General features: G+C 47.6%; 1 protein-coding gene across 1 annotated transcript; it reads left to right on the top strand.

Annotated features, from left to right (window-relative positions):
* The first annotated feature begins 22,647 nt into the window (after positions 1-22,647).
* Positions 22,648-23,703, top strand: LOC121836124 (beta-1,3-galactosyltransferase 1-like). Its single transcript, XM_042290881.1, has one exon. It carries the CDS (start codon positions 22,648-22,650, stop codon positions 23,701-23,703), a length of 1,056 nt encoding a protein of 351 aa, XP_042146815.1.
* Positions 23,704-24,002: the final 299 nt, after the last annotated feature.

Here is a 24,002-nt window from a genome sequence, read left to right as displayed (position 1 = left end):
CCCGGACCAGGCAGATTTTTTTCGGTCGCTCACCAGTCTCCTAGCTGTGTATGGAGATTTATGTTTGTCCTTTGTCCCTCTTGTTCCCCTTCTCCAGGGATTACTTTCGTCATGCTTTTGCACCCGCGCGCCTTGGCGGGGCGGTAGTTCCAAGATGGCGGAAGAGACGGGGATAGATTTTCCAGGATATCCCGTGCGCCTGCTCGCTGGCGCTGTTCAGCGCGCTAAAAATGATTAATTTGTCTACAAATGCGAAGCGGTTAGGGGGGAGTGGGAAGGGGGGGGGGGGGGATCATATTACAGGTGACGAAGTTGCTGATGCACGTTGGGAAAAGGAGCATGCTGTTATTTAAAAGTTGCAGAAACCTCAAGTTGCGAAGCTTTGTGGTGAGCGAGCGCGTTTTAGGCACCGGCCATGTTACTGTTTGTGGCAGAATATTTTTGAGGGTAATCATATGTTTGCGCTTTGCCTGGCTATTATGCTTTAAAAAGAGAGCCGCGAACGGTGACCGCCAAGCTTCGGAAGAGCAGCGTTCACAATATTGGTGTCTTCGTGTCACAGATTCACAACTCGCTGCTCACCGTCTCGGTTTTAGTGTATTGCAACACGTAATCAAACTGCTTTATGGTTATTGATAGAAAGTTTGTTACCGCAGGCTACCGTGCGGCAGCCTTACAAACGCAAGCTCGCGCTGCGCCTTTGAAGCACAATTTTCAGTGCGCGCCAGGAACGTTGCCGTGCTCATCACTCTAAAAAAAAAAAAAAAAGTTGTAGTCCTTACACTTCTTGTCACATATACGACACTCAAAACTTCAGTTCGCCGCGCAGCCCACTGACCTCAAACTGAGGGCCCCAACTTTTACGAGAGGCTTGATGACGGCGCAATATAAGATATTAAACAGCTAAAGTACGCATCAAAAGATACAAAAAAAAAAAAAGAAAAAAAAAAAAAACACCGAGGTTTTGCAGTAAAGCCAAAAAAAACCCAATTTCCGTTTTTTTTTTTTTTTTTTTTTTTTTACAGGCATTTACATTGATCTAAGCTATTTTAATAAGTTGTACACTCGGCTATCAAGCCGCTCGTGAACGTTGGTAGCGCCGGTCGAACGTCAGTGCGCTGTACTTACGGCCAGCTGAAGTTTAGGGGTGTCGTACGCTTTGCAAAAACTGCCTATTAGCATAATAGGCGTGTTTAGGGGTTTTTTATATTGCTCTATTAAGAATAAATATTTTAATATACCGTGCATTTTTTTTTTACCGTGTTATTTGCAACATTGCGGTCCCTCTGGCCAAAACTCGCGTCCTAAGCTCTCGTCACGAATGGCTGGCTCACACAGATGCGCTTAAAATGCTTCGAGCATTTCTTTGTTTGCTTTGTAATCACCTGAAAGCCAGTACGGGTATTCTGTATTTTTAAAGTGTTTGGAATAAATGGTCATGGTTCCTTGTAACGATTTGTATTGCTCGACATACCGTTGCGAGACGAGTTTTTTTTCTACTTATGGCAATGAATACTTTCCGTAGACCGTACTATAGAGCTCTACATTATTAGCAGGAGCTTTTGCCGCCGTCATGTTGATCAGAGATTGAGCTGGCGGACCAGAAATTCGCAGCGTTTGCGATACACAAGACCAGAAATCCGCAGCGTATGCGATACACGTAAAGTCCCTAATGAAATTAGACATCCCGGTCCTTCGTGCAATGCTGTTGGAAGGCGGAGCACAAGAATTCCTTTTTTAACTCGCTCACTTTTTTCGCTAAAACGGCTTCACACATCAAGGCCGACAGTCCCTGCCATCGTTTCCACGCCGCCGCCGCCGCTACCGTCCCCGCTCCTCTGGTTCTCCGTTCGTCCGCGAGAGGGCGAGCGGCGCGCTGTAGTTGCGAATAGTCGTGGTCGAGTGCAGTTAGTCCTCAGCATTTGCGCACGGTACCTAGCTCGAACCAGATAGTCTCTTCGGGGTGCAAACGGGAGTTCAGAGGACCAAATGTTGCCGTTAGTTCCTTCAGACCATCTTTTTTTCTTAGGCTCTAGGAGTAGGCGAGATGTCACAGGAACCCGGTGAAGTCATAGAGACGTGAAGCTGGCACTTTCACGAAAAACGGTTCCCGCAGAGAGGCCCACGCCGATCCGAAATGCGACAATCGCAGTCCCCGCGACCCGGGCCGTCCTGACCTACCCAGTGTCTTATTTTGCAGCCGCAAGATGGCGCCACGTGTAGTGCCAAACTTCATCACCGAGAATACTCGGGGACAACTTTTGCTGTCATTTCCGAAGATGTGAAAACCGCGCGAGCATACGATCGGTTCTCAATATGCCCTAGCGCACGGTACCCATAGCTTTGACATCATTGTCAAGATAGGTTGTACCATCCTCCTCTATGCTCACAAAGCATGGCAGTTCGGCGACTAAGCTATAGAGTGCCCTGTCGCAGATTTGGAGCGCGAGGATCTGGTGGCACAGAGCATTTCTGGAGGAGTGTGGTATTCAGCGCACAGCTTTTGCAGCGGCGAGGACCTGAAACATGGTTTTCAAACCCGAGGAGGAAAGAATTGTAAGCAGTGAGCCCTAGGAACGGGAGAAGCACGAGCGGACGTTCCAGCGCTCGGGACAAGTGTGTTTTGGCGTCTCGTCGCAGCGGGGCGCCTGTTACATGACTCTTGTCTGCCGCCCTACCTTTTTACTTTCGGTGGCGTGGCGATCTGCCAGGCTTTGTAAGTATAGAGGAGGCTATGAGTATGGACCCAGGTATAGCCCACTCGGCCACTGATCCCCCCTGCCCCTTGGTGCGTTTGCGTTTGTCTTGCAAGTAGCGCCAAAGGTAGAGTGTACGCCGAAGGAGCCAATGCACGAGACCCGTGCATTCTCTTGAAACCAATGGCGGCGCAGTGCTGAAATGAGCAGCCCTATACACGAACTCAACTCTCCTACGTCACGCCGCGGTGGTGGCGCGTCGGTCGCACTTCCGGTCTGGGGTGGTGGGCAGAAGTCGCGGTGCGAGACATGCATTCCCGCGTTCTTTTGGGAGAAACCAGACAAAAAACCTTCCTTCTTGTCGAAATGCTACGACGGGGCTGTACCAAGAGTTTGGAAAGGTTTGAAGATCAGTTTTGATGTTTTTCTGCCCCTTCCGTTCGTCCGAGAACGTGGATAGTAGCCGTGACAAGGGCAAACCAGACGCTGTCGAACTACGATTGCTTGTGCCGGCAACACTTTGTGGTCGCCATATGTATTTGTTTTGTTCCAACATGAACGAGACAAAACCGGCAAGATCTCCGGACCACCCGCGGGTTCAGCGCGTCTTCAAATTCACACGGCCGCCTGATCGCCTGCTCTTTCGAACTTGTCTGCTTTTTGTCATCTGCTTGTTCAAACAAAAGCGGCCCGTAGACCATAGTTTGACCCGGTGATTGCAATAAGATGTAATTGCAGGCCCCAAAAGACTTAAGTTGGCTCGGTGTAAACAGTAGATACAAGATGTTGATCATAGGTACCAGAGTCCATCACCGACTTGTTTCGCTTGGTCTGTTCCCGCTTCCGATGTTCAGTATCGACGTCGATCATCGACGTTACCTTCTACACTTTTGCAGCACGAGCGACGTTGCGACCGAAAATAACTAGAAGAATCTCATCGAGGGTTTTGGCGTCCATTCTGCGGCGTTCATGCGAATGAATCGCCGCACGTCAAATTATTTACGCAATGTTTAGCGGCCTAACGAACCTTGATCATTTAGCTCAGGCGATTAAAATATTATGACATTCCTATGAGGACGTAAAATCTACAATTCCAACGCGAAAAAGAGTATGCTGACTCACACAGACGCCGACAACGTGACATTCCAATGGTTTGTTGACGCGGGACGCGGTGCTTTTTGCCCGCACTCCATTGCGCATCCGTTTGAACTGTCGTCTGCTCTTTCAAACTTGTCTGCTTTTTGTCGTCAGCTCGTTCAAACGACAGCGGCCCGTAAACCAAACGTTGACCCGGTAACGGCGATAAGAACTAAGTGCAGGCCTCAAAACACTTTTGAAGGTTGGTTGGTGTAAGTAGGCTAAAGTGTAAACAGTAGATACTACGAGAAGATGTTGATCATTGTTACCAGTGGCCGCCACCGACTTGTAATGCCCGATTCTACTTGCGGTTTTCAGTATCGACGTTCACCATCTCAGCTACGGTCTACGCTATTGCAGCCTGACCGACTTCGCGACTGAAAATAGCGAGGTGAATCTCATCGTGGGAGTCAGGCTTCAGCGCCCATTCTGCGGCGTTCACGTAAAATGAATCGCCGCACGTCACATTGATCACGCAATGTTTTGCGGTGTAACGAGCCTCGTTAGTTTTGCTGAAGCCGCTCAAGTAGTAAAACATTGTTAAGGCCGGTTCACACATACAGCGGAGCGCTAAGTTAGCGCTACGTGAGCGCTCCAAGGAGCGCTCATGTGGCGCTTCCTAGCACGTGATGTAGCGCTCCGTTAGCGCTTCAGAAGCGCTCTGTTAGCGCTTCCGAAGCGCTTTGTTAGCGCTCTGTTAGCGCTACAGAAGCGCTTTGTTAGCGCTCTCACGCTCGTTGTATCGTGCTTGCTGCTGCGGAACAGCGCGTGCACGGCGATTCCTTTGTTGTGGTTTTTCCTTTGGCATTGAAAGAACATGAAGTAAAACAGCCGCTTTCCAAGCAAAGGGTCGGGCAGGCGATCCAGAGTCATGGACTCTGAGCGACTAGCTGATTGGGTACGACCTCATCGCTTTCTATTCGATATGCGTGACCCTGGTTTCAATGACACGCAGTTAAAAAATAATCACCTTCGAAAGAGCTCTGTGTCTCGGTCCCTCAGCCTGGGAACAAGGTTCGCCGGATACTCGTCGGTATCTCGGTGGCAAAAGATTTCGCGCACCCAAAAGGCTCTTCTGGGCGTTAAATCGTCCACACACACATGCACTAATTGCGTATGTTAGAGCATTTGTCGCATTTATATTTCAGCACCCCACATGTCCGCCATGGTGCGGCTGATGCACACCCAACCACAGGAACCGGAACCGCAGTGCACGCGCTAATCCGCAGCAGCGCGGTACAAGAAGTGCTTCTGAAGCGTTAACAGGGCGCTTTTGAAGCGCTAACAAGGCGCTATGGAGCGCTAACAAGGCGCTACTGGAGCGCTAACAAGGCGCTACAGAAGCGCTAATCGCGCGCTATGTTAGAACTAAGTCACGCGCTAGGAAGCGCCACATGAGCGCTCCATGGAGCGCTCACGTAGCGCTAACTTAGCGCTCCGCTGTATGTGTGAACAGGCCTTTAGGAGGATGTAGAATCAACAATTCCAACATGAAAAGGAGCACGGGGACTCCACACTGACGCCGACAACAACGGAATTCAATGATTTGTTAAAGGTGTATCCACACGGCGGACCAAATTGCTCTTTTGGTCCGCGGGCCGCGCATCACGTGATCTTACGTCACCGATTTTCGAGGTCCGCCGGCGGTCCGCGGCCCGCGCTTCTGAGAAATGCCGAGCGACTTTTCTCGCCCGGACTTTGGCGGCGGACCGCGGCGTTTTTAGTATAATTGAAGCGCTAAGTCTGGCAACAAGCTGACTTTTGTTGTTTGGATTGGAATCCAAATCCAAAGTCGTTTTCTTTTGGCTCCAACTGTTGAAGTTGATGACGAAGAAGACTGACCTTCTGTTGTGCGACGATGCAACTTTTCACTTCATCGCGCTGATGGAGCAATTCCCCGCTCTGAGGGACAATAGTCACGACGAGTACTCAAATAATCACCTAAAGATGTCCCCATGCCTTTTTCGGTTCACTTAAGTCCTCCCCGTCCTCAATAGTCAACGCCAAGGCCACCACGGCCATACGTTTCTTTCGTTCAACCTCCATCTCTGCTCCTTACAAATAGCCTCAAAGCAGCTCGCTGCATGCGTTTGGCGGAGCTGTGAGGTCGAGGGTTAGACCGGCCCGTTCGCTCTGTCGTCTGCTCTTTTGGTCCGCCGTGTGGATGCTCATTGCAGCCGGGCGGCCCGCGGGCCGCGCATCACGTGATCAATCGGTCCGCGGCCCGGTCCGTCGTGTGGATACACCTTTATGGGCGACGGCGAGCTTCTTGCCCACCGTCCACCGCGCATGCGCGGCGCCGGTGGCGTCCGCTAGGGGTGCTCCGGTTTGTTTGTAAACATGAGTTGGTGTATAGGGAGTATTCAATGGACGCCATATTTGTGGGTGCTGTTTAGAGCGCATGCTCAGAACGAGCTCACATTAATAGATTGCTAAGACTGACAACCCTGATGGTGTGGAATGCATGTTGCAAAAGAACTGTGGAAGCTCGCCATCAGCACGCGCTCAGCAGTCTCGCACACAGCTATGGCCGCCAGTGAATACTCCCTATAGACGATTGTAAGCATGGCGCCTCACTGGTGCGGGTGTGCTATGCGGGCAAGCATGTACAGCGTGCGCGTGAACGCAGCCAGATGCCCTGCTTTGACGTGTGCGCAACTGCCATGCGCGTGCTGACGGCGAGCTTCCACTGTTCTTCTGCAACCTGCCTTTCGCACCATCAAGATTGTCGGTATGAGGAGCCTATTGATGTGAGCTCGTTTTGAACATGCGCTCTAAACATCGGCCTAAAATATGGCGTCCAGTGAACACCGGCCATGTCTCCGAATCCAAGCAAATGCTTTCAGGCCCTCACTAAACAGCTTTGTGTTTTCACTATCACGCGACCAACAATCTTGTTGCATAAGAATGAATTAGCGCTAGACCCTCACTGGACAGGTTCAAATATAGAGCGGTAGGTAGCGTTTGTTTAGTTAAAGTCGCGAATACTCGGCGTCACCAATTTCGTGCTAGTTATCAAAACAAACTAGTTAAAAAATGTGGGGTGTGTGTAGGTTTATGCAGCCTAGAAACAGTTTGCCTCAGCGGGCGACTTGACTTCCAGCTGGAGATGAGAAATTTAGCCAGTGCAGTACAACCGCTAGCTTGGGGCCTTTAACGAGCACCACGCAGTGGTGAATGTGATACACGACCGCACGCCGGTACCACGCTCATCCAGATCGAAACGGGCAGGGGTGGGGATTGAACCAATAGACCGATCTCACCAAGTGTTCGTCGCATGCGTGAAGCCGCCATGACGTTAGGTCACAAGAGGCAGGAGGCAGTGCACGAGAGGGCTCCTGCCGTCTCGTACTTTACACGCGCAGAGCTCCAGCAAGGTTATTGCATGTGCAGAAAGACTTAGTTCCATCGATGCATTCGGCAGAGGTGGCGTAGCCAAACTGGATGGTGAAATCGGTTTTTTGAACCCAGGATTCCTGGGTCCTGTAGCGCGAGCTTTCGCTCCACGTGCTGGTGTGAGCTAGCCCACTCGGCCACAGTGCTCCATCTCTATCAAAGCTAGTTGCGTGAGCGCATGCAAACGAGGCGCAGACAAAGTCGCGCGCTCTCGCAGCAGTGCGACATTGCTGAACAGTGGAAGTTTTTGCGCGTTCTTGCAACAATGGTTGTCGGTACTTGTAAAAAAAAAGCGGAGCGTTAATTTTTTAAGGGGCTTTACCAGAAGAACCTGTATTCGAAGCATATCCACGTTCGAAGAAAAGAAAGTGAGCTACGTTCCGGATGCTTCTTGAGTTAAACTCCCCGTTCCATCTACTGTGGGCTCTCTGCCAGGACGCGAAGAAGATTCTCACATAATTAGTTCGTCAGTCTGCGGCTCGGTGAGTTACATACTGCTCAAGTATCTCTTTTATCCGATATTTATGAAGTTATTTTGTGGTCAAATTTTCACGGTGCCTTTGAAGTGCGCACGACAAAAATATTGTGGCGCGCGTATTTTGACATCAATTGTACTCGACATCTGAAGGATGTTTCCAAGTGCTCTTCAAACGGAAACAAACTTGTATAATTTGTCTAGTGAACGGGGCGCAATGAACGTTTTTACTATTTTTACTAAAGTGTTTTAGGTATTAGCGCCGAGATGTTTCGGTGGCGCCCTCTTATGGTTTCCCTCCGTGACGTCACGACTGGGATTTGCCTCGCCGTGACGTCACCAGTTGTTATTCTGGCTACTTACCATCGGGTGCGACAACGAGTTCGAAGGTCTGTTTAAAAAGCACAGTAGAAGCTAGGAACCATCGCAATCCGAAACTAACACCGTCAAAGTTGACAATCTGACAGTGCTCATATGCCCACGGTTCGGCCAATCGTGGAAAGCTGACCACAGCGACGCTTTTGGCCGCGCACATCGCTAATAGACCTTTCCAAAAAAGAGCGTGTGGCCGGTGCCATTTTGGGTGTTCGTGCGTATGGCGCGTGCTTTGCTCGCTTTCCGAAGCGACGAGCACGAACGTGCTGGGCTGTGAAGATCGCACGCTGGACTGCGATTTTTGTAAACATTGGGAAGGTCTATAACGCTACAGCGGGTGACTGGGGCGCTATGTTTAAGCCCTGGATGCGAATGCCTTGAGGGATGGCAGTCGTCTATACCAAGACTGGGCCAACCCCTGGAGCCCGCTGCCTTCACTGAAGTGAACGATGACACCACCAAACCGCCAGGGCTTTCCCTTCTTATACGTTCATTGAACAGCGCGCGGGAGTTCACTTCTGATCGCTGACAGACTCGCTTAAACCTTTCCAGAACCCTCAAGCAACGGTGCTTGCGATGTTATGAAGACCGCGTCATCCTCCACTTGTACATATCATCTCACAATCACCATCAGTTTCACAGCCTTGGGAAGTACTCGAAGTATATTGTACTTAAAGTACTACTTCAAGTAAGTTTAGGGAACTTGTACCTTACTTGAAGTACATTCTCTGATTATGTACTTGTACTTTACTTAAAGGCCGACGTACAATCTCGGTTTTCTGCAGGGAAGATAATCCTCTTAGCGCTCCTCTCTCCTAAGCTGCGAGGGGAGCCAAGTTGGGCCAAGTTCAAATGTGGAGAGGATATAGGAGAGAAGGAGGCTGGCAAAAGTGGAGAGCGCGAAGTGTACGTCGGCCTTTGAAGTATTTTCTTCTGGTACTTTCCGAGGAAGGTACAATCCCCGACTTCAAAGTATAATCCCAAAATTTGGTTTTGTTATATTTGTATCACGCAACGATGCTTTGTCAACTCCGAAGAAATACCTGGAGGGATATTCGACTCTCACCAGAAACGTGAGCAGACGACGCATCGCTCCGTTTGTTCTGGGGGCAGTTTCCCAGCGTAGCTCTTTGAACTCTCGCTACTTCTCGGTCGATCAGCGCGAGGGAGGAGGCTTAAAATATTAAGCGAGCAAAATTAATCATAAAGTATCACCTGAGACTGTGGTGCGGAAAAATTTAACTTTCGAGTCGAAGAAAAAGACAACAGAGGAGAACGTCACAATGTTTTGAGACATTCTCTTATGTCTTTTCCTTCGACTTGAAAGTTCCTTAATTTTTTTCGCACCCCAATCTTAGGTGTCACATTATGATTAATTACCACCAGCTTGATTGCACGCTCACTGTTTTTTTGTTTTTTTTTTTCATTTAAGGACAGGACACTTTTTTGTGCGAGGATTGCTTGCGGAAGCTACCGGGCTGACGTCATGCTCTCTCCTTGTACATTTAACTCCCTTGGGCGCAACAATCCAGCGCAAAAAAATCACTAATACAGTAATTTTCAGGCATTTGGCTCAATTCATGAAAATAAGTAGTCTGCGGCCACTTTATCAAATATTCGCCGCTGTCTTTGAGAATAGGTCATGCAGCCCTGATTACCTTTGGGCAATGGATACCAGTTAAAAAATCACTGTATAGGGGAATTAAAGGACACCGTAAACGATTGTTTTAAAACACTTGTACTTTGCTTTGAAAGTACTTTGTTTTTATAGTACTTCACTTCAAGTACATCGCACCCCGTGTACTTACTACTTGAAGTACATCACGTCCAATTTACTTTGTACTTTACTTGAAAGACCTTTTAAATATACTTTACCCAACACTGCAGTTTCATCGTTCTTTCTTTCTTTATTTGTTTTCCCTCGGGCAGAACCCAAAAGAAGGGCCTCCATGTTATACGGGTTGTTGCCGTTCTGCGGTGCCGCGGCTCTCCTGAAACAAGCTTTTAATGAGTTAAAAGAGTCCATGTGTACTACGGAGTTTCGAAGCTTCTTCTTTATGGTATATTGAGCAGCAAGAAGTGGACCATGCAACACTGCCGCTAAAATTGTGGCAGAGAGGTTGAGTTTTTTTTACACCGCGAACAGATGGTTCAATCGCTGCACAGCCTACAAAGGATTAAGTTTTTGTACCATCTGTATAAAGGCTCGTGTAATGCTAATATTGGCACTGTAAAAAAAAAAAAAAAACTACTTGCTTTAGCATTTTGTCTGTAGTGTCTTGCTGTGTTTTGTTAGTGTAGAGTCACAATGAATGAGGGAGTAATCCTAAGGAGCTACAGTGCTTCTGTGCTGCATCACGTGGGCTTGGGCTCAAGGCCAAAGAGTTCTGATGCCGTATCTTTCCTCAAGTCAAAACGAGGAACAAAACTTGGCGTATTTCGGGAAGTCCTTTGAAACTTAATTTTTACGACAGAGTCATGTGTAGGATGGAGAGGTAAATACCTTATTCGGAGTTAATGCATAAATCCGAGAGCAAAACGTATTCGCTCAAGAGAAAGTAATTGGCTTCCGCATGAAGGCTGGGTATCGGGGAAGGGCGGAAAGCACCGAAAGACAGCCGCAGCCGTGATTATGAAGAGGATCTAACATCTTGAATACTGATGCTTTAGCTGAACCATACACTGTGGGATTTCTCTTGCTGCTGCCCTTCTCGGGGAATGACACAGCCACACCGGTTCAACAATACGTAAACATTTAATGACCGCTATCGCCTGCGCCGCGATCCCAACAGTCCCCGCGCATACGCTGCGGCGGCCCTTTATCAGCGGCGGAGCGCGGCTCGCGTGGCCAGTTGCCCTTGGCCCCCTCGTTTTGAAGGTGACCACTCATGATTGTCGGAGGGGCAACCTGGGCCAAACGCTTGGAATTCCCAGGTTGCCCACAACACAAAGCTACCATAATCCAGATGGGAGCGCATTACTGAACAATAAATACAGAGTGCCGCTCGTTTCACCCGAAACGAGTGGCACTCTAGATAGCTTTTAATGACGCCGGACATGCTCCCGAAGACACCGATGTCGATCAGACCTTGCAGGATTCCAAATCGCCAGGCAGTATCATAAGCCTTCTCCAGATCAAAAGACACAGAAAGGCAGTGCTGCTTGTTCACAAATGCCTCTCTTACGACTGTCTCAAAGCGATCCAGGTGGTCCCCTGTGGGTCGTGCCAACCGAAAGCCGCACTGGTACCTGTCTAGAGTTTCGGGAGTTTCAAGCTAATGCATAAGCCTTCTGGTAATTATTATTTCGGGAGTTTTTGATATACAGCTAGTCAATGCAATTAGGCCTATAACTGAAGCACTTAAGGGGTCCTTTTCCGGTTTTAGCAAGGGAACTTTAAAGGCCACCTTCCAAGAAGTGGGGAAAGTGACCTCTCAGATCAGGCTGTATTGATAAGGCACAAAATGAGTTGAAGCCGATGTTAAAGCATCATGTAATGAATTTCGTCCGGGCCGGGTGCAGTAGGAGGGCGCTGGGGAGGGGTGACGTTTGAAGGAGCAGGTTCCACGGTCGAGTCCTCGCCTCTTGAGGGGTCCGATGGTGTCTCTAACGGGCTGACGACAAGCGATGGCACACATTGCTGTACGACGACTTTTGTTTTATAACTATATATGCTTTTTTATTTCATGTTTTATTCAATTCGCGCAAACAAGCAGATAAAGGAATAGGAAAAGCTCAGATTTGTGCTTGTTGCTTGAAAAATGTAATGGATTACCGTTAAAAATTACTTTCGTTGAAAAGTAACAAATTACTTTACGGATTATGTTAGAAATTACTTTCAAGTTACTTTTTTTCTGTACACTTATCCAGAAAGCAATAGAAACAATTTTGATATTAAAAAAAAAAGTGTTCTGCAACACTACATTTCATCTCTCATACGCCCGTATTATGTTAGTCCTTGTAAAAATAAAAGCCGTTTACAACCAAAAAAAAAAATTGGTTTGCTCTTTATGTTTATACAGCCTTGATGGAGATGCGCATCCACGGGTAATCGGTCTCTTAGCTGTAGATGAGAAATTTAGCCAGTGCGGTACAACCGCTAACCCGGGTTTTTTAACGTGCATCACGCAGTAGTGATCACACGAACGCGTGCCTGTACGAAACTCATCCAGATCGAAACGGGCGGGGGCGGCAGGGATCGAACCCAGGAGGTTCCCAGCGCAAGCTTTCGCTCCACGCTCCGAGCTGAGACGCGTTAGCCCACTCGGCCACTTCTTCTCTTTTCTTTTCTTTATTGCAAGATTTTGACAGTGAACAAAGATTCACAATGCACGATAAATTTCACTTGAACATGTGCAATATTATATTGACGACGTTAGTGAAGGCGACGATAGAACGTCGCCTGTAAGGTTTGGAGAGGCGGTGAGAATTGTTAAAATTCTCTCATCATCGACAGCTTCAAAAATGCAGGCAACCACTCCAGTTCCAGGCATACTTTCTCGTAGACAGCTGCTATTAAGTTTATATTTTCAATGAAATAATACCGTACTGGACGGGCATCCAGATCCGCGTGACGAACTGCCATCCTACATCTCCAAATAGCGTGCAGGCCCAGTAAAAATACGAGGTCATATGGGAAAGGCGTCCCTTCCACAGACAAAAAGCGTATTCCCCGAGCCGTGAGCGGTAGGTCTTTTTTAAGAGTGCGTTGGAGCACGTCCCAGAACAGGATAGCATCCCAGCAGTCCAGGAACACGTGCTCCACGGTCTCCGGTTTCTTGCACAAAAAACAGTCCTCGCTCCATGCTACAAACATGCCCTTTTTTGCTAACCATGTCTTTACTGGAAGCGTGTTGTTATGTAGTTTAAAATAAAAGGTTTTCACAGATCCAGGAACTAGCATTCTTTTCACGCGGGAAAGCACATCACGGTCAGTACTGTCGGAGAACAAAGAGCGATACAATGGGACGGGAAACAGGCATTCAACAAGATCTTGCTTCAGACGCTTTCGTGTGATAGAGTTTAAGTACTCTCTTGAAAATCGCAGTCTAAGAAATTGGTACGCACAAACAACCTCTCTAAGAAAGCCCGTTACTTGGCCTTCACATGTGTCACACGTCGAAACAATGAACTCGGGTAACTCTCTGAACAACCGTACTTGAATGACAGTTCTCAGAAACGGGTCAGCCTGGTCTCGCAAAAAGAAAAACCTCGATACCAGCTGTCGTATGAACAAATGCGACAAACTAAGCCCACCCGACTTCACGCGGCGAAAAAGGTTATCTCGTCTTGTCCTTTCCCAGGTAGACTTCCATATGTACACGGCCATCACCTGGTGCATGCGTTGCAAATGCACACGAGAGCAGTGCAGAACCTGTAACAGGTACCAAATCTTTGCAACAAAAAATAAATTACACACTGTTGCCCGTGCGAAGATAGAAAATTCCTTTAAGACTCATCTCCTCTGTTTTGTTACGCCAGAGCTCGTTGCTTTCACGGTAATTGTTCAAAGGCACTCCTAAGTGTACACCGGGCTCTGTAGACCACTGAATAGATTCAAACACACGCGGAGTCACGTCCCAGTGGCCGTGCCAGATCTCCAAGCATTTCGCCCAGTTCACAGCACACGCTGTCTGGGCGCAATATGATCTCGTGAGTTGAACAGCCGCTGAGACGCTTTCTCTATCACTACAAAAAATCACAACATCATCTGCGTACGCTAATATTTTAACATCACATGCATTTAAAGAAAAACCACGTATGTTCCCACTCTTTATGACACTTAGGCAGTAGGGCTCAAGAAATATGGCGAACAACAACGGCGAAAGTGGGCAGCCTTGTAGAACATAGGATAACACAGAAATCCGTTTAGTTACTTGTTTGTTAATTACAAGACTAGTCGTGCAGTTACTATAGGCCATCTTTACTTCATCAAAAATAATTTTACCCACGCCAACATGGTTTAGAATGCAAAAAAGAACATCATGGGACACTCGATCAAAAGATTTTTCAAGATCGACTTGCAACAGAGCAACTTTCCGGAAATTAGCATCAGATAGTTCCAACACACTGCGCGCAACATGAATGTTACTCATAATCGTACGTCCCTTGATACCGCACGTTTGATGTTCTCCCACCACATCTCCAATCACCGATTGCATTCGTCTCGCAAGGATTTTCATTAGAATCTTATAGTCCGTATTAGCTAGTGTTATGGGCCGGTAATTGGCTACATTATGAAGTTTTTTAGTGTCTTCACTTTTGGGGATAAGGTCTGTGTGGGTAAATAAAAAGGAAGGGGGAAAAACTTGGTTTTCATAACATTCGCGATACACTTGTAACAAAATACAAGCTAAATCTTTTTTATACTTTTTATAAAAGGCAGCACCCAAACCATCAGGGCCCGGTGATTTTCCGCTTTGCAAATCATCAATGGCTCTTTCTACTTCGGACACACCTATCGGCTGTTCTAACCATTCTTTTATTTCACTACCTATCTTTGGCAGAAGGGGCAAAAAATTTTCTGTGAAACCTTCTTCTTTTGGGGCCTTGTGACTCAGTAAGTTTTCGTAGAATTCAAGAAAGGCTCCCTCAATTATGCTAGAGTCACGCGTCGTTGTACCCTGATAATCAATTTCAGTTATTTCATTGGCGCGTGCGTATCTCTTTTCTGTGGCTAACGCTCGTTTTGTTGGTGCTTCACCCGCGAGAAACTTTTCTGCCCGGGCGCGTATTATCGCACCTCTGTAGTGCTCAGTATCTATGAGCTGTAGCTTGCTTTTTATTTTATTAATGTCATCTATAAATAACCCGGGGGATTTACACTCTTCTAGAACAATCTCCTGTAAAGTTGAGCGCAGCTGCCTTTCCTCTTTCTCTTTCTCGTACTTTAGAATGGTTGATCTTTCTATGGCGTCCATTTTAACTACTCGTTTAAATTATTCCCATTCTCCGGTCATCTCGCTCCCGCAGATGTTCCTAAAATTTTCAATCCTTGCATTTATCTTGTCGTTAAACACCTCGTCGTCAAGGAGCTTGTAATTCATTTTCCAGTTGTGCCAATCAAATCGGTGTCGTTCTCTTCTTTTTGATCCTAACCCGAAAGTCACAAGGCAGTGGTCGCTAAAGCACACCTGCTCGACACTATAGTGTCCACACAGCGGAACTAGCTCAACTGACACGTATGCTCTGTCTAGCCGTGCGTGGCTACTTCCTTGGAAATGTGTGAACTGCACGCCCTTCGTGCCCTTTCCGCAATGTGCCACGTCCTCCAAGTAATGCTCATTTACCAGTTCATTCCAGACATCGCCACTGCTATCCCTCCGGCGACAATGAGGGGTCCTGTCTTCTGGAGCACATGTACTGTTAAAATCCCCCACCACCACAAGCAGTCGTTCGCACTTTAAATATTCCGCTATACTTTAAAAAAAAAATGGCATCGTTCCGTCTCTACAGTCGATGCGTAGATACAGATTATACGAAACTTTTGATCTGCAAAGCAAATATCACAATACACGACTCTCCCATCTTCACGCGAAGCAACATTCTGAACAATAATACCTAAAGCATTTTTCAAAAAGATGCATACACCTCCCGACCTCCCTACCGCATGGCTTACGCATACATCGTATCGCGACTCAAATTGGCGCACCATCTGTTCGGTCTGCTCCTCGCTCTCAATCTTGGTTTCCTGGACCGCTATCACGTCGAGGTCGTTTTCCAAGAACAACCTTTTGAGCTGGCACTGCCTTCGCCTTGTAAACAGTCCTCTTACGTTCAGGGTAGCTATGCGCAGTGCGACCTCGAGCTGTTTCATAGCTTTAAAAACTTAGGAGCTTATGACCTTGCGCCAGCTATCAGACACTTGCCAATCAGGGGGGTAGCGGGGAACCAGCTTACTGTGACAGCCGGTCTTCACGAGCCCTCGACGGCGAGCGGCTGCGTGTCGTATAGCGTCCTTTTTTCCCGGCGAGCTTCCACTGATATTCCAGGCGTCGCAGTGCCTGCTCGCTGGCAGCAGCACTGCGTGCACCCAAGTCCTCTAGTCGCCGCTTCGAAGTGATCGCGTCCAGGGACATTTCCTCGCTGGGGCTGTTCTCCGGTGCCACTTCCTTTTCCTTACACGTAGCCGTATTCTCCGCTGCTTCCTCTACTGTAGCTGCATCCGAACCGGCTGAGTGCTCGAAATCCCCCGTGGTGTCCTGGAGCTTCGGGGTCGGCATCTCGACTGGCGCTGTGACCACAAAAGGCTCCTTTTCTCCGTCAGGTTTCCCTTCGCACTCCTTGCTAGCGGTTACTGTTGCCTTTGAAGTCGCCGACGCTACAGACGCTTGCGTTGAGGGCGCCGCCGCCTGTTCCGCCTCTTGTTCGTCCATCACAAGCTCGTTCGTGTCTTCCTCGGCCTGGCGTCCTCCTGCGACACGAGCGTAGGATCGAACGCAGTCTTGGCGTTCGTGACCATATCCACGGCACTCACTACAGCGAGGCGCCCTACAATCACGGCGAATGTGTCCAGACCGTTTGCACCGCAGGCACATTGGTGCACGTCCTGGAACAACCACAAGTACAGGGCCGCCGGTGAACCGAAGCTGGTGAGGCTGGCTTTTCAGCGTCATGCCTTCCTTCAGTGACAGCCGCGCCACCCGGGTCGACGACTCGACGCCGTCGAACCCGTCGATGTGCCATTTTTCTCGGATTATCTCTCTCACCACGCCAAACTCCTCCAGTGCCCTTTTCAGGGCTTCGTTGGGCACGTCGAAAGGCACCCAGTGAAGCTTGAGTCGGACCTCTCGTCGATCAGGGTCCATCGGCACACGCCAACCTCCTTTCACCTTGAACTTGCCAGACATCATCAGTTTCTCCTTGGCAGCAGTCGACTTGAGGCGGACAATCCAAACGTGCCCCATCTGGAACACCCCCATACCGGTCACGTCGCTCAGGACGCCAAGTTGCCGCAAAGGTTCCCTGAAATCTTCAATGCGGTACGGCCGCACTCCGATGTCAGCGTGCAGAAATGCCGTGCATTTCGAAAAGTCATTCGCCGGTAGCGTCGGCAGAATAAACCGATAGTCAGCAGGAAGATCCAAAGCCCTATCCCCGCGTCCAAGCAGGGACGCTTGCTCAGCTCCAACGGAGCTCATGATTCCGCGTGCGCTTTCGACAACGTTCAAAATTGGAATCCGGCCACTTCCTCTCCTCCGTTCACAACTCTCTGTAACGCCGAATTAGAGCGCAGCTCTTGAGGAGGAGGAGGGAAGGGTACTGAGGGTCACGTGTTCTCCGGGGGGGGGGGGGGGTCACGTGACTTGGGGGTGTAGTCAGATGACCTGGTGGATTTAGCGGGGAAAAATTTCCGCGCTAAATCTAGCGGAAAAATTTCAGCTAAATCTAGCGAAAAAAAAATTTAGCGGGGAAATTTTTCCGCTAAATTTAGCGGGGAAATTTTTCCGCTAAATTTAGCGGGGAAATTTTTCCGCTAGATTTAGCGGAGAAATTTTTCCACTAGATTTAGCGGGGAAATTTTTCCGCTAGATTTAGCAAGGAAATTTTTCCGCTAAATTTAGCGGGGAAATTTTTCAGCTAGATATACCGGGGACATTTTTCCGCTAGATTTAGCGGAGAAATTTTTCCGCTAGATTTAGCGGGGAAATTACGGCTGCGTAACATGACGTCGCTGTCGCCGCTCAAGCCGGAAACGGGCGCCTAATAGTACGTTGCGCTCTAAAAACTGATGAAGCCATTTTTAATCCTAATCATCTTGAGCAGCTTAGGCGTTACCCAAGGCTTACGTAATTTTTTCTATGCCTTGAAAATGACGAAAGGAAAATGCAGGTTATAGATAGCGCTAAATGTTGCTAGAAAAGAAACGTTGCAGCAGTTCACTGAATTCGTTGAAAAAAAATATGTTCCAAGGTGTGTCTTCAATTCCTCTCTGAAGTCACGCAACTGATCACGGGTTAAAAGCAGCATTTTAAACGGAAGAATAAAGTAACTTAAGTTTTTCTTGGAGCTTTCCTTGTGCAAAAATGTAAGTGGGAAGATGATCATTCATACCTGCAGGACTGCCAGGGACATAATATCGAATTGTCAATGTTCGTTATAAATAAATCTAGCAAAGAACATGACGCGTTTGTTACTCTAGTAGGTTGTTTAATAACATTGTTGAAACCAAATTACGTGAACGTGATGATATTAGAAAACGAGTGTAGAAAGTTGGGCAAGTTGGGCTTGTAGCGCTATTTAATCGTTAGAAAACGAGTGCTTAGAGCTGCAGTCAGAAGACATATTGATATTAAAGGGGTACGGAAACGAAATTTTAGCGCCGATCTTTTTTCATAAATATGGGCTAGGGACAGCCACCACCTCGGTATTATCAATATGCCGCTGTAAAACACAGGAGAACTCATTTTAAACCTAATTAAACGATTTCAAATTCACATCTGGTGGATGGTGGGAAAGTTCTCGTGACATCACTTGTGGCATAGGAGCAGCGCCGTTCTGCGGCAATACGGCGTGCCGGCAGAATTAGCCTAGGCCTGAACGCGTTTGCAAAGCCTTGGCGGAGCGGAGAAAGCCAAAGTGTAGTTGGCCACAGTGAGCTCGTTCTCGTTGCGGCTCTTTGCACGACACGACCCGAGCATGCTTCTGGCACGGCCGGTATTAGTTGCTGCGAGTCGCGAGCTGCGAGCCGAAGTTAAAAAAAATATGAACTACGAGAGGTGTCAGCAAGAGCCACGGAAATACCTGCTCACACTCGGAGCGGACACGCGCGTTTGATCAAAGTGCTGGATTAGCTCGGTTAGACCGCGTTTCGGTAAGCGCTTCTGGACCGATCTTTTATGATTGCAACTCGATACTGACATGACACTCGGCAAAGAAAGGTTGGGCCGACATCGCGTAGCTCCCACGAACTGCTATAGCTCGTCAGTGACGTAGCGTCGTGTCAGAATAAAAATGGCATACTAATAACAAAGTGTACATACCGTGTTGCGAAGGTAATCCGTATGGCGTTTATTTGAGCTCTATATCACACAAAACAAGGAGATAAAATCAATGAAAGTCCCTTTTCGACGACAGTGTTCGTCACCGCTGTCTCGAAAAACAAGGAGATCGAGATGACAAGGAGAAAAGATTGACCTCTGAAATTTAGTTCAGGGATCAAACAATTCATCCGGGAAGGGTCCACAAGGGTCGCGCGGGCCATTCCATTCAGCAGGCCAGCCGGTCATGGGCAGACGGTCTTACCCAAGGACCGCCGGAGCAACGGTGCGCCGAGTCGGCGTTGCTGCTGGGCCTACTATACTCTGCCGAGCTCGCTTGGTCGGTAGAATCGTGGCCGTTGTAGCTCTTCTCGGGTGTTTGTGGATCCTGCGTTCTTGATGGTAGTGGTCTGTTTCAAGTAGTCCTTCCTTTTTTCTTGCTGGTTGAAGTCGGGACGCACGAGAAGAGCACGTAGAAAAATAAATATCCGTTGGTCGTCGCTACCAAGTAACTGAGCGACGCTGTCGGCCATGTTGATTTGATCGTAAAAAGTGCGTAAGACAGCTTCGGAGCTGTCGTAGGATTCTGTCGTAACCTGCGCAAAAGTTACGACAATTTCGTTTCGAAAATACGGGTTTTCTCTCAAATTTGTCGTACGCACTTTTTTCGTCGTGAGTTCACTTTGAGAATCCGGCCTCGGAGCTGATTTTGTCAGTGTGCCGTGGTTGCCGACTTGCCGTGTGCAGCGTGCGTGCAGCCCTGGCACATCTCAAACGGCCACGTTGTCACAGGTCGTGAATCGCCGACGCGCCACCAAGTGGCAACGCTCGTAACCACAACATCCACGCCGTAGCCTTTCCTGTCTGGCACAAGTGACGTCACGAATGCGCCCAATATCCCAAGACGCATCGCGCTCTCCGATGACTGATTTTTGAGCGCAGCCCCAATCGGGCGCCTCAGGGTGAAAAATATAGCTATTCGTTCAAAATACAGACGCGCGATTATGATTTGCGGATATCATTGATCATATTGAACCGATTTCTGACCATAATAGGTGTATTTCAAGTTTCGCTTCAGTATCCCTTTAAAATCACCGCCCAAAATTAGCTTCTATTTGTTATCATTTACATTATTAAACAACGTCTCGAAGAAATCGACAAAAGGCGCAACTGGAGAACGGGGGAGCCTATATACAACTGGATGCAACGTGTTCTTTGTAAACATAGTCACGACTTTCAAGAAAAAAAAAAAAAACAGTGGGTTTGCAGAACCGCTTGAGCAGCTCGTAGCTTGCCGGCATAGCAACGCCACCATCCTGCATATATGTCCTATTTACGTTAGAATGCGAATATCCCGGAAACAGATTATAATCAGCATTACAACGGTACCACGTTTCGGTAAGCATAATCACACCAATATTCGGTCCAGTACAGTTAAAGAAAACATGAAGATCATGGTGCTTGTTTCTTGCGGATCTATCATTTAGGGGAAGTAGTGATTTTAAAATGCGCATTCTTTTTTAAGTAGAGGGTTTAATTGAGAAGGGCGTAATCACGGCTTCTGGCATAGTTCAGAAAAAATTTAAAAAGAAACAAAAAAAAAAAAACGGAACACAAAAGTGACACAAAACATAGTACCTTGCTGTCTTGCAAACATCATCAGCGCACGTTACCTTCACAAAGGAGGTTGTTTCGGCCTTACGGATTCCCTAGATGATCTCTAGGGAATCCACAAAAAATAAAGGAATATCCATTGGTGGATCACCAATGGATATTCCTTTAATTTTTGTGCTAGCCTCTCTTTGTTACACGTGTTCGGCAGAAAAACAAACACGTAGAATATTTTTTTGTCATCTGTTCTTTTTTTTTTGTTTAGTAAACATTGCGAAGATAATTTTTTGGTGTTCGATTCAACATTCGATTCTTTGGCCCCTATTCGACTCTATTAAATTCGAGCTAAAATTTCGCTATTCGTACACCTCTATAAATAAGTGATTTGTAGCGTGTTTTTTTTTTGTGAATGGAGTGATGCAATCTGTCAAAGTACCCTAGTGATCGACGTTCTTTAGGTGACTTTATTAGTAGATTTGCCTGCACCTGCAAAATTGTCTTTCGTAGCAGTGACGCAGCAGGTACGATAAGATATGTTACTCGGCAAGCGTCGCTTCCACAAAAAGTGTAACAGTGTACAGCCCTCACTCAAATTAGAAATTTACTTTGATTGGTTTGCGGACAACTGTGTTCGTGAAATATGAACGAATAGTGTATGCACAAAGGCGCCTTCGAAATAATAACAGCTGATTCTTTCTAGCGGAGATGTTGTATAAAATAATAAGACATCAGGGGCATTGAATCATTACTTTATATACAAACTATGCTGCTCTGCTGCAATTTAGCAACAACCCCAATAGTGTAACAAAATGTCGAGAGATGTCCCTAGCTGGCATGCAACCAGGGATGGGCAGTATTTCAAATACAAGTATTTTAAATACGTATTTCCAATGCTTTGTGTATTTTGCATTTGTATTTAATTACAAATTGGGTAGTGTATTTGACGTGTGTATTTAAATACTAAAACGTGGGTATTTCAAACACAATTGTAATTAAATACAATTTTGTGGGCGAAAATACATCCCTCAAATTTACTGTCACTGTCCAGGGCAGGAGTAAAACTACGTTCTGCACTCTCAATCAAGCAGAAGCGTTTAGTGACTTTATGATTACAGCGCTAGTCCAGGGAAAGAATAGTGACGAAATCGACGTTCACTGGCTAAATAAGTGCCTGTGACAGCTTGTGGTGCTTTCCAGCCTAATTTCCACCCATTATTTTGCCTGGAACATTCTAAATGCCCGGGTCGTCCGGATTTTCCTAACTGGTGCGAGTTGCAACAATAAACAATTCTGCAGCTTGTGCTGCGTGTCTTGGTCATCTCGGTTCCTTGTTGGTCTATACCAAAATGTAATCGACAAAAAAGCTGCTTGAAGCTCTGTACTTTTTTCACCTATTACGTCCAAGCTGATTACATTTTTTAGTTGATTATATTTCTATTACGTTACTAGAGCCTCGCACACTAACTCCCGAGTGTGCGATGCAAAATTAAAATGAGATACCCAGAAACCCGTTGCAGGTGCCCTGAAGTCGCTGACGCAAATATTGAGGGATGTGTTTGGAAAAGTATTTGGAGGAGACCAAATACATTTGGTTGCATTTGTATCTTGTACTTAAATGCTTTTTTGGAAATGTAATTAGATTTGTAATTTAATACATTTTTGACGAAGTATTTTGTATTTGCATTTCGATACATATTTTCATGTACTTTGCCCATCCCTGCATGCAACCAATGCCTGATGCTTTCAGGACACTGGTATAGTGGAGTGAAACGTTGGGAGGGCGAATTTGTGGCGGCGGACGGTGATCTCACTCAGCGTGGTGGCGTCACCTAATTAATGGTGAACATCTATCAGCGAAGAAAACGTGAGACTAGACTTGGATATGCTTGCTTTCTAACGGGTCTATTTATTAAGGGTTTTTATACGAGCATTTCTACGGGCTGTTAATTACATATCCCTGACTTTTCAGAATCGCTCAATGTGGTCGCTCCGCAGACGCCGTGCCATACGTCAGCTTACCATCTCCGTGGTAGTCGTGGCGTTCCTCTCGGGCGGCGTATACCTCTGCGCCCACGGAGGCATTGAATTCAGAGGCACCAAAGATTTTACTTCGACGCCAAGCCGTGCCCTCCAGTCGCTTCCGCCCAAGGTTTTCCCAAAGCAACGCATTTACGCGCATCCCTTCGATTATATCATCAACTCACCCCATCTGTGCCTTGGCAACGACACTAGACCTCATCGCGTTGACTATCTCTTTGTGGTATTCTCGGCCGCCGAAAACTCGGGACACCGTGTTGCCATTCGCGAGACCTGGGGCCAAGACCTGAGGGAGTATCCGGCCACCAGGGTAATGTTTTTCTTGGGTGCCACTAACGACTCGAGACTCCGGTCCACCCTCCGAAGTGAGTCTTCGGTTCACTCGGACATCATCCAGGGGTCCTTCATCGATGCCTACAGCAACGTGACTCTCAAGTCGATCATGATGTTGCAGTGGGCGTCCACATTCTGCCGCTGCGCTCGGTTCGTCGTCAAGGTAGACGACGACACGTACCTGAACGCTGCCAACTTCTTCGCGACGATAGCTCCGCGCCCACCGGATGCTATATATGGCCGACTCTTCGAGGGCAGCAAACCTATCAGAGATCCGGCTGACAAGTATCACGTAAGCCGCGAAGATTACCCTGCGTCCTCGTATCCAAACTACGTGGCGGGCTCTAGCTACGTGCTGGGCGGACACATCGTAGAGACTCTTTACAGAGCGACGGGCCAAGTGAAGCCTTTCCCAATTGAGGACGTCTACATCACCGGCTCCTGCGCCGAGAGTGCCGGCATCCGTCGCGTGGGCCTTTCGGGTTTCCACTCGCAGAGAGTGGGGTCTCCCTGCGGTCTTAAGAACGCCGTGACTTCTCACTACACGCCGCCGCGGAAGATGTACACCTTAAAGGACCAACTGCGACGCTTGGAAGTCGTGTGCTACCGAGTACTATTTGACTTTGCGTACTACTGTTATTGTAGGACCTTGCTCCCGTCTTGATTTATGCTGCTGGTGTCTGTGTCCTGTCAATGGTGAACTGGACAAGACGCACGCAGCCGAGTAGATCTGAAGGCGTTTCGCCGCCCATAAAATACTGATATTTTCAAATAAATGCATAACCACTTCGCAACGTGTTTTTGCGTCTTGATTGAGAAATTTGTTCTATGGAAGTTTAGACAGAGGGAAGTTCGTCTGCCCGTCTGCCCCGAGGAGCGTCTCATGTTTTCCCTCTATATGACAACCTAAATTTCCAGTAAAGTACAACCGCTAACATGAGGTATTTAACGTGCATCACAGAG

The sequence above is a fragment of the Ixodes scapularis genome, unplaced genomic scaffold (assembly GCF_016920785.2).
Source record: "Ixodes scapularis isolate PalLabHiFi unplaced genomic scaffold, ASM1692078v2 PGA_scaffold0__279_contigs__length_252992795, whole genome shotgun sequence".
Taxonomy (NCBI): Eukaryota; Metazoa; Arthropoda; class Arachnida; order Ixodida; family Ixodidae; genus Ixodes; species Ixodes scapularis.
This window is presented reverse-complemented; position numbering and strand designations above follow the sequence as displayed.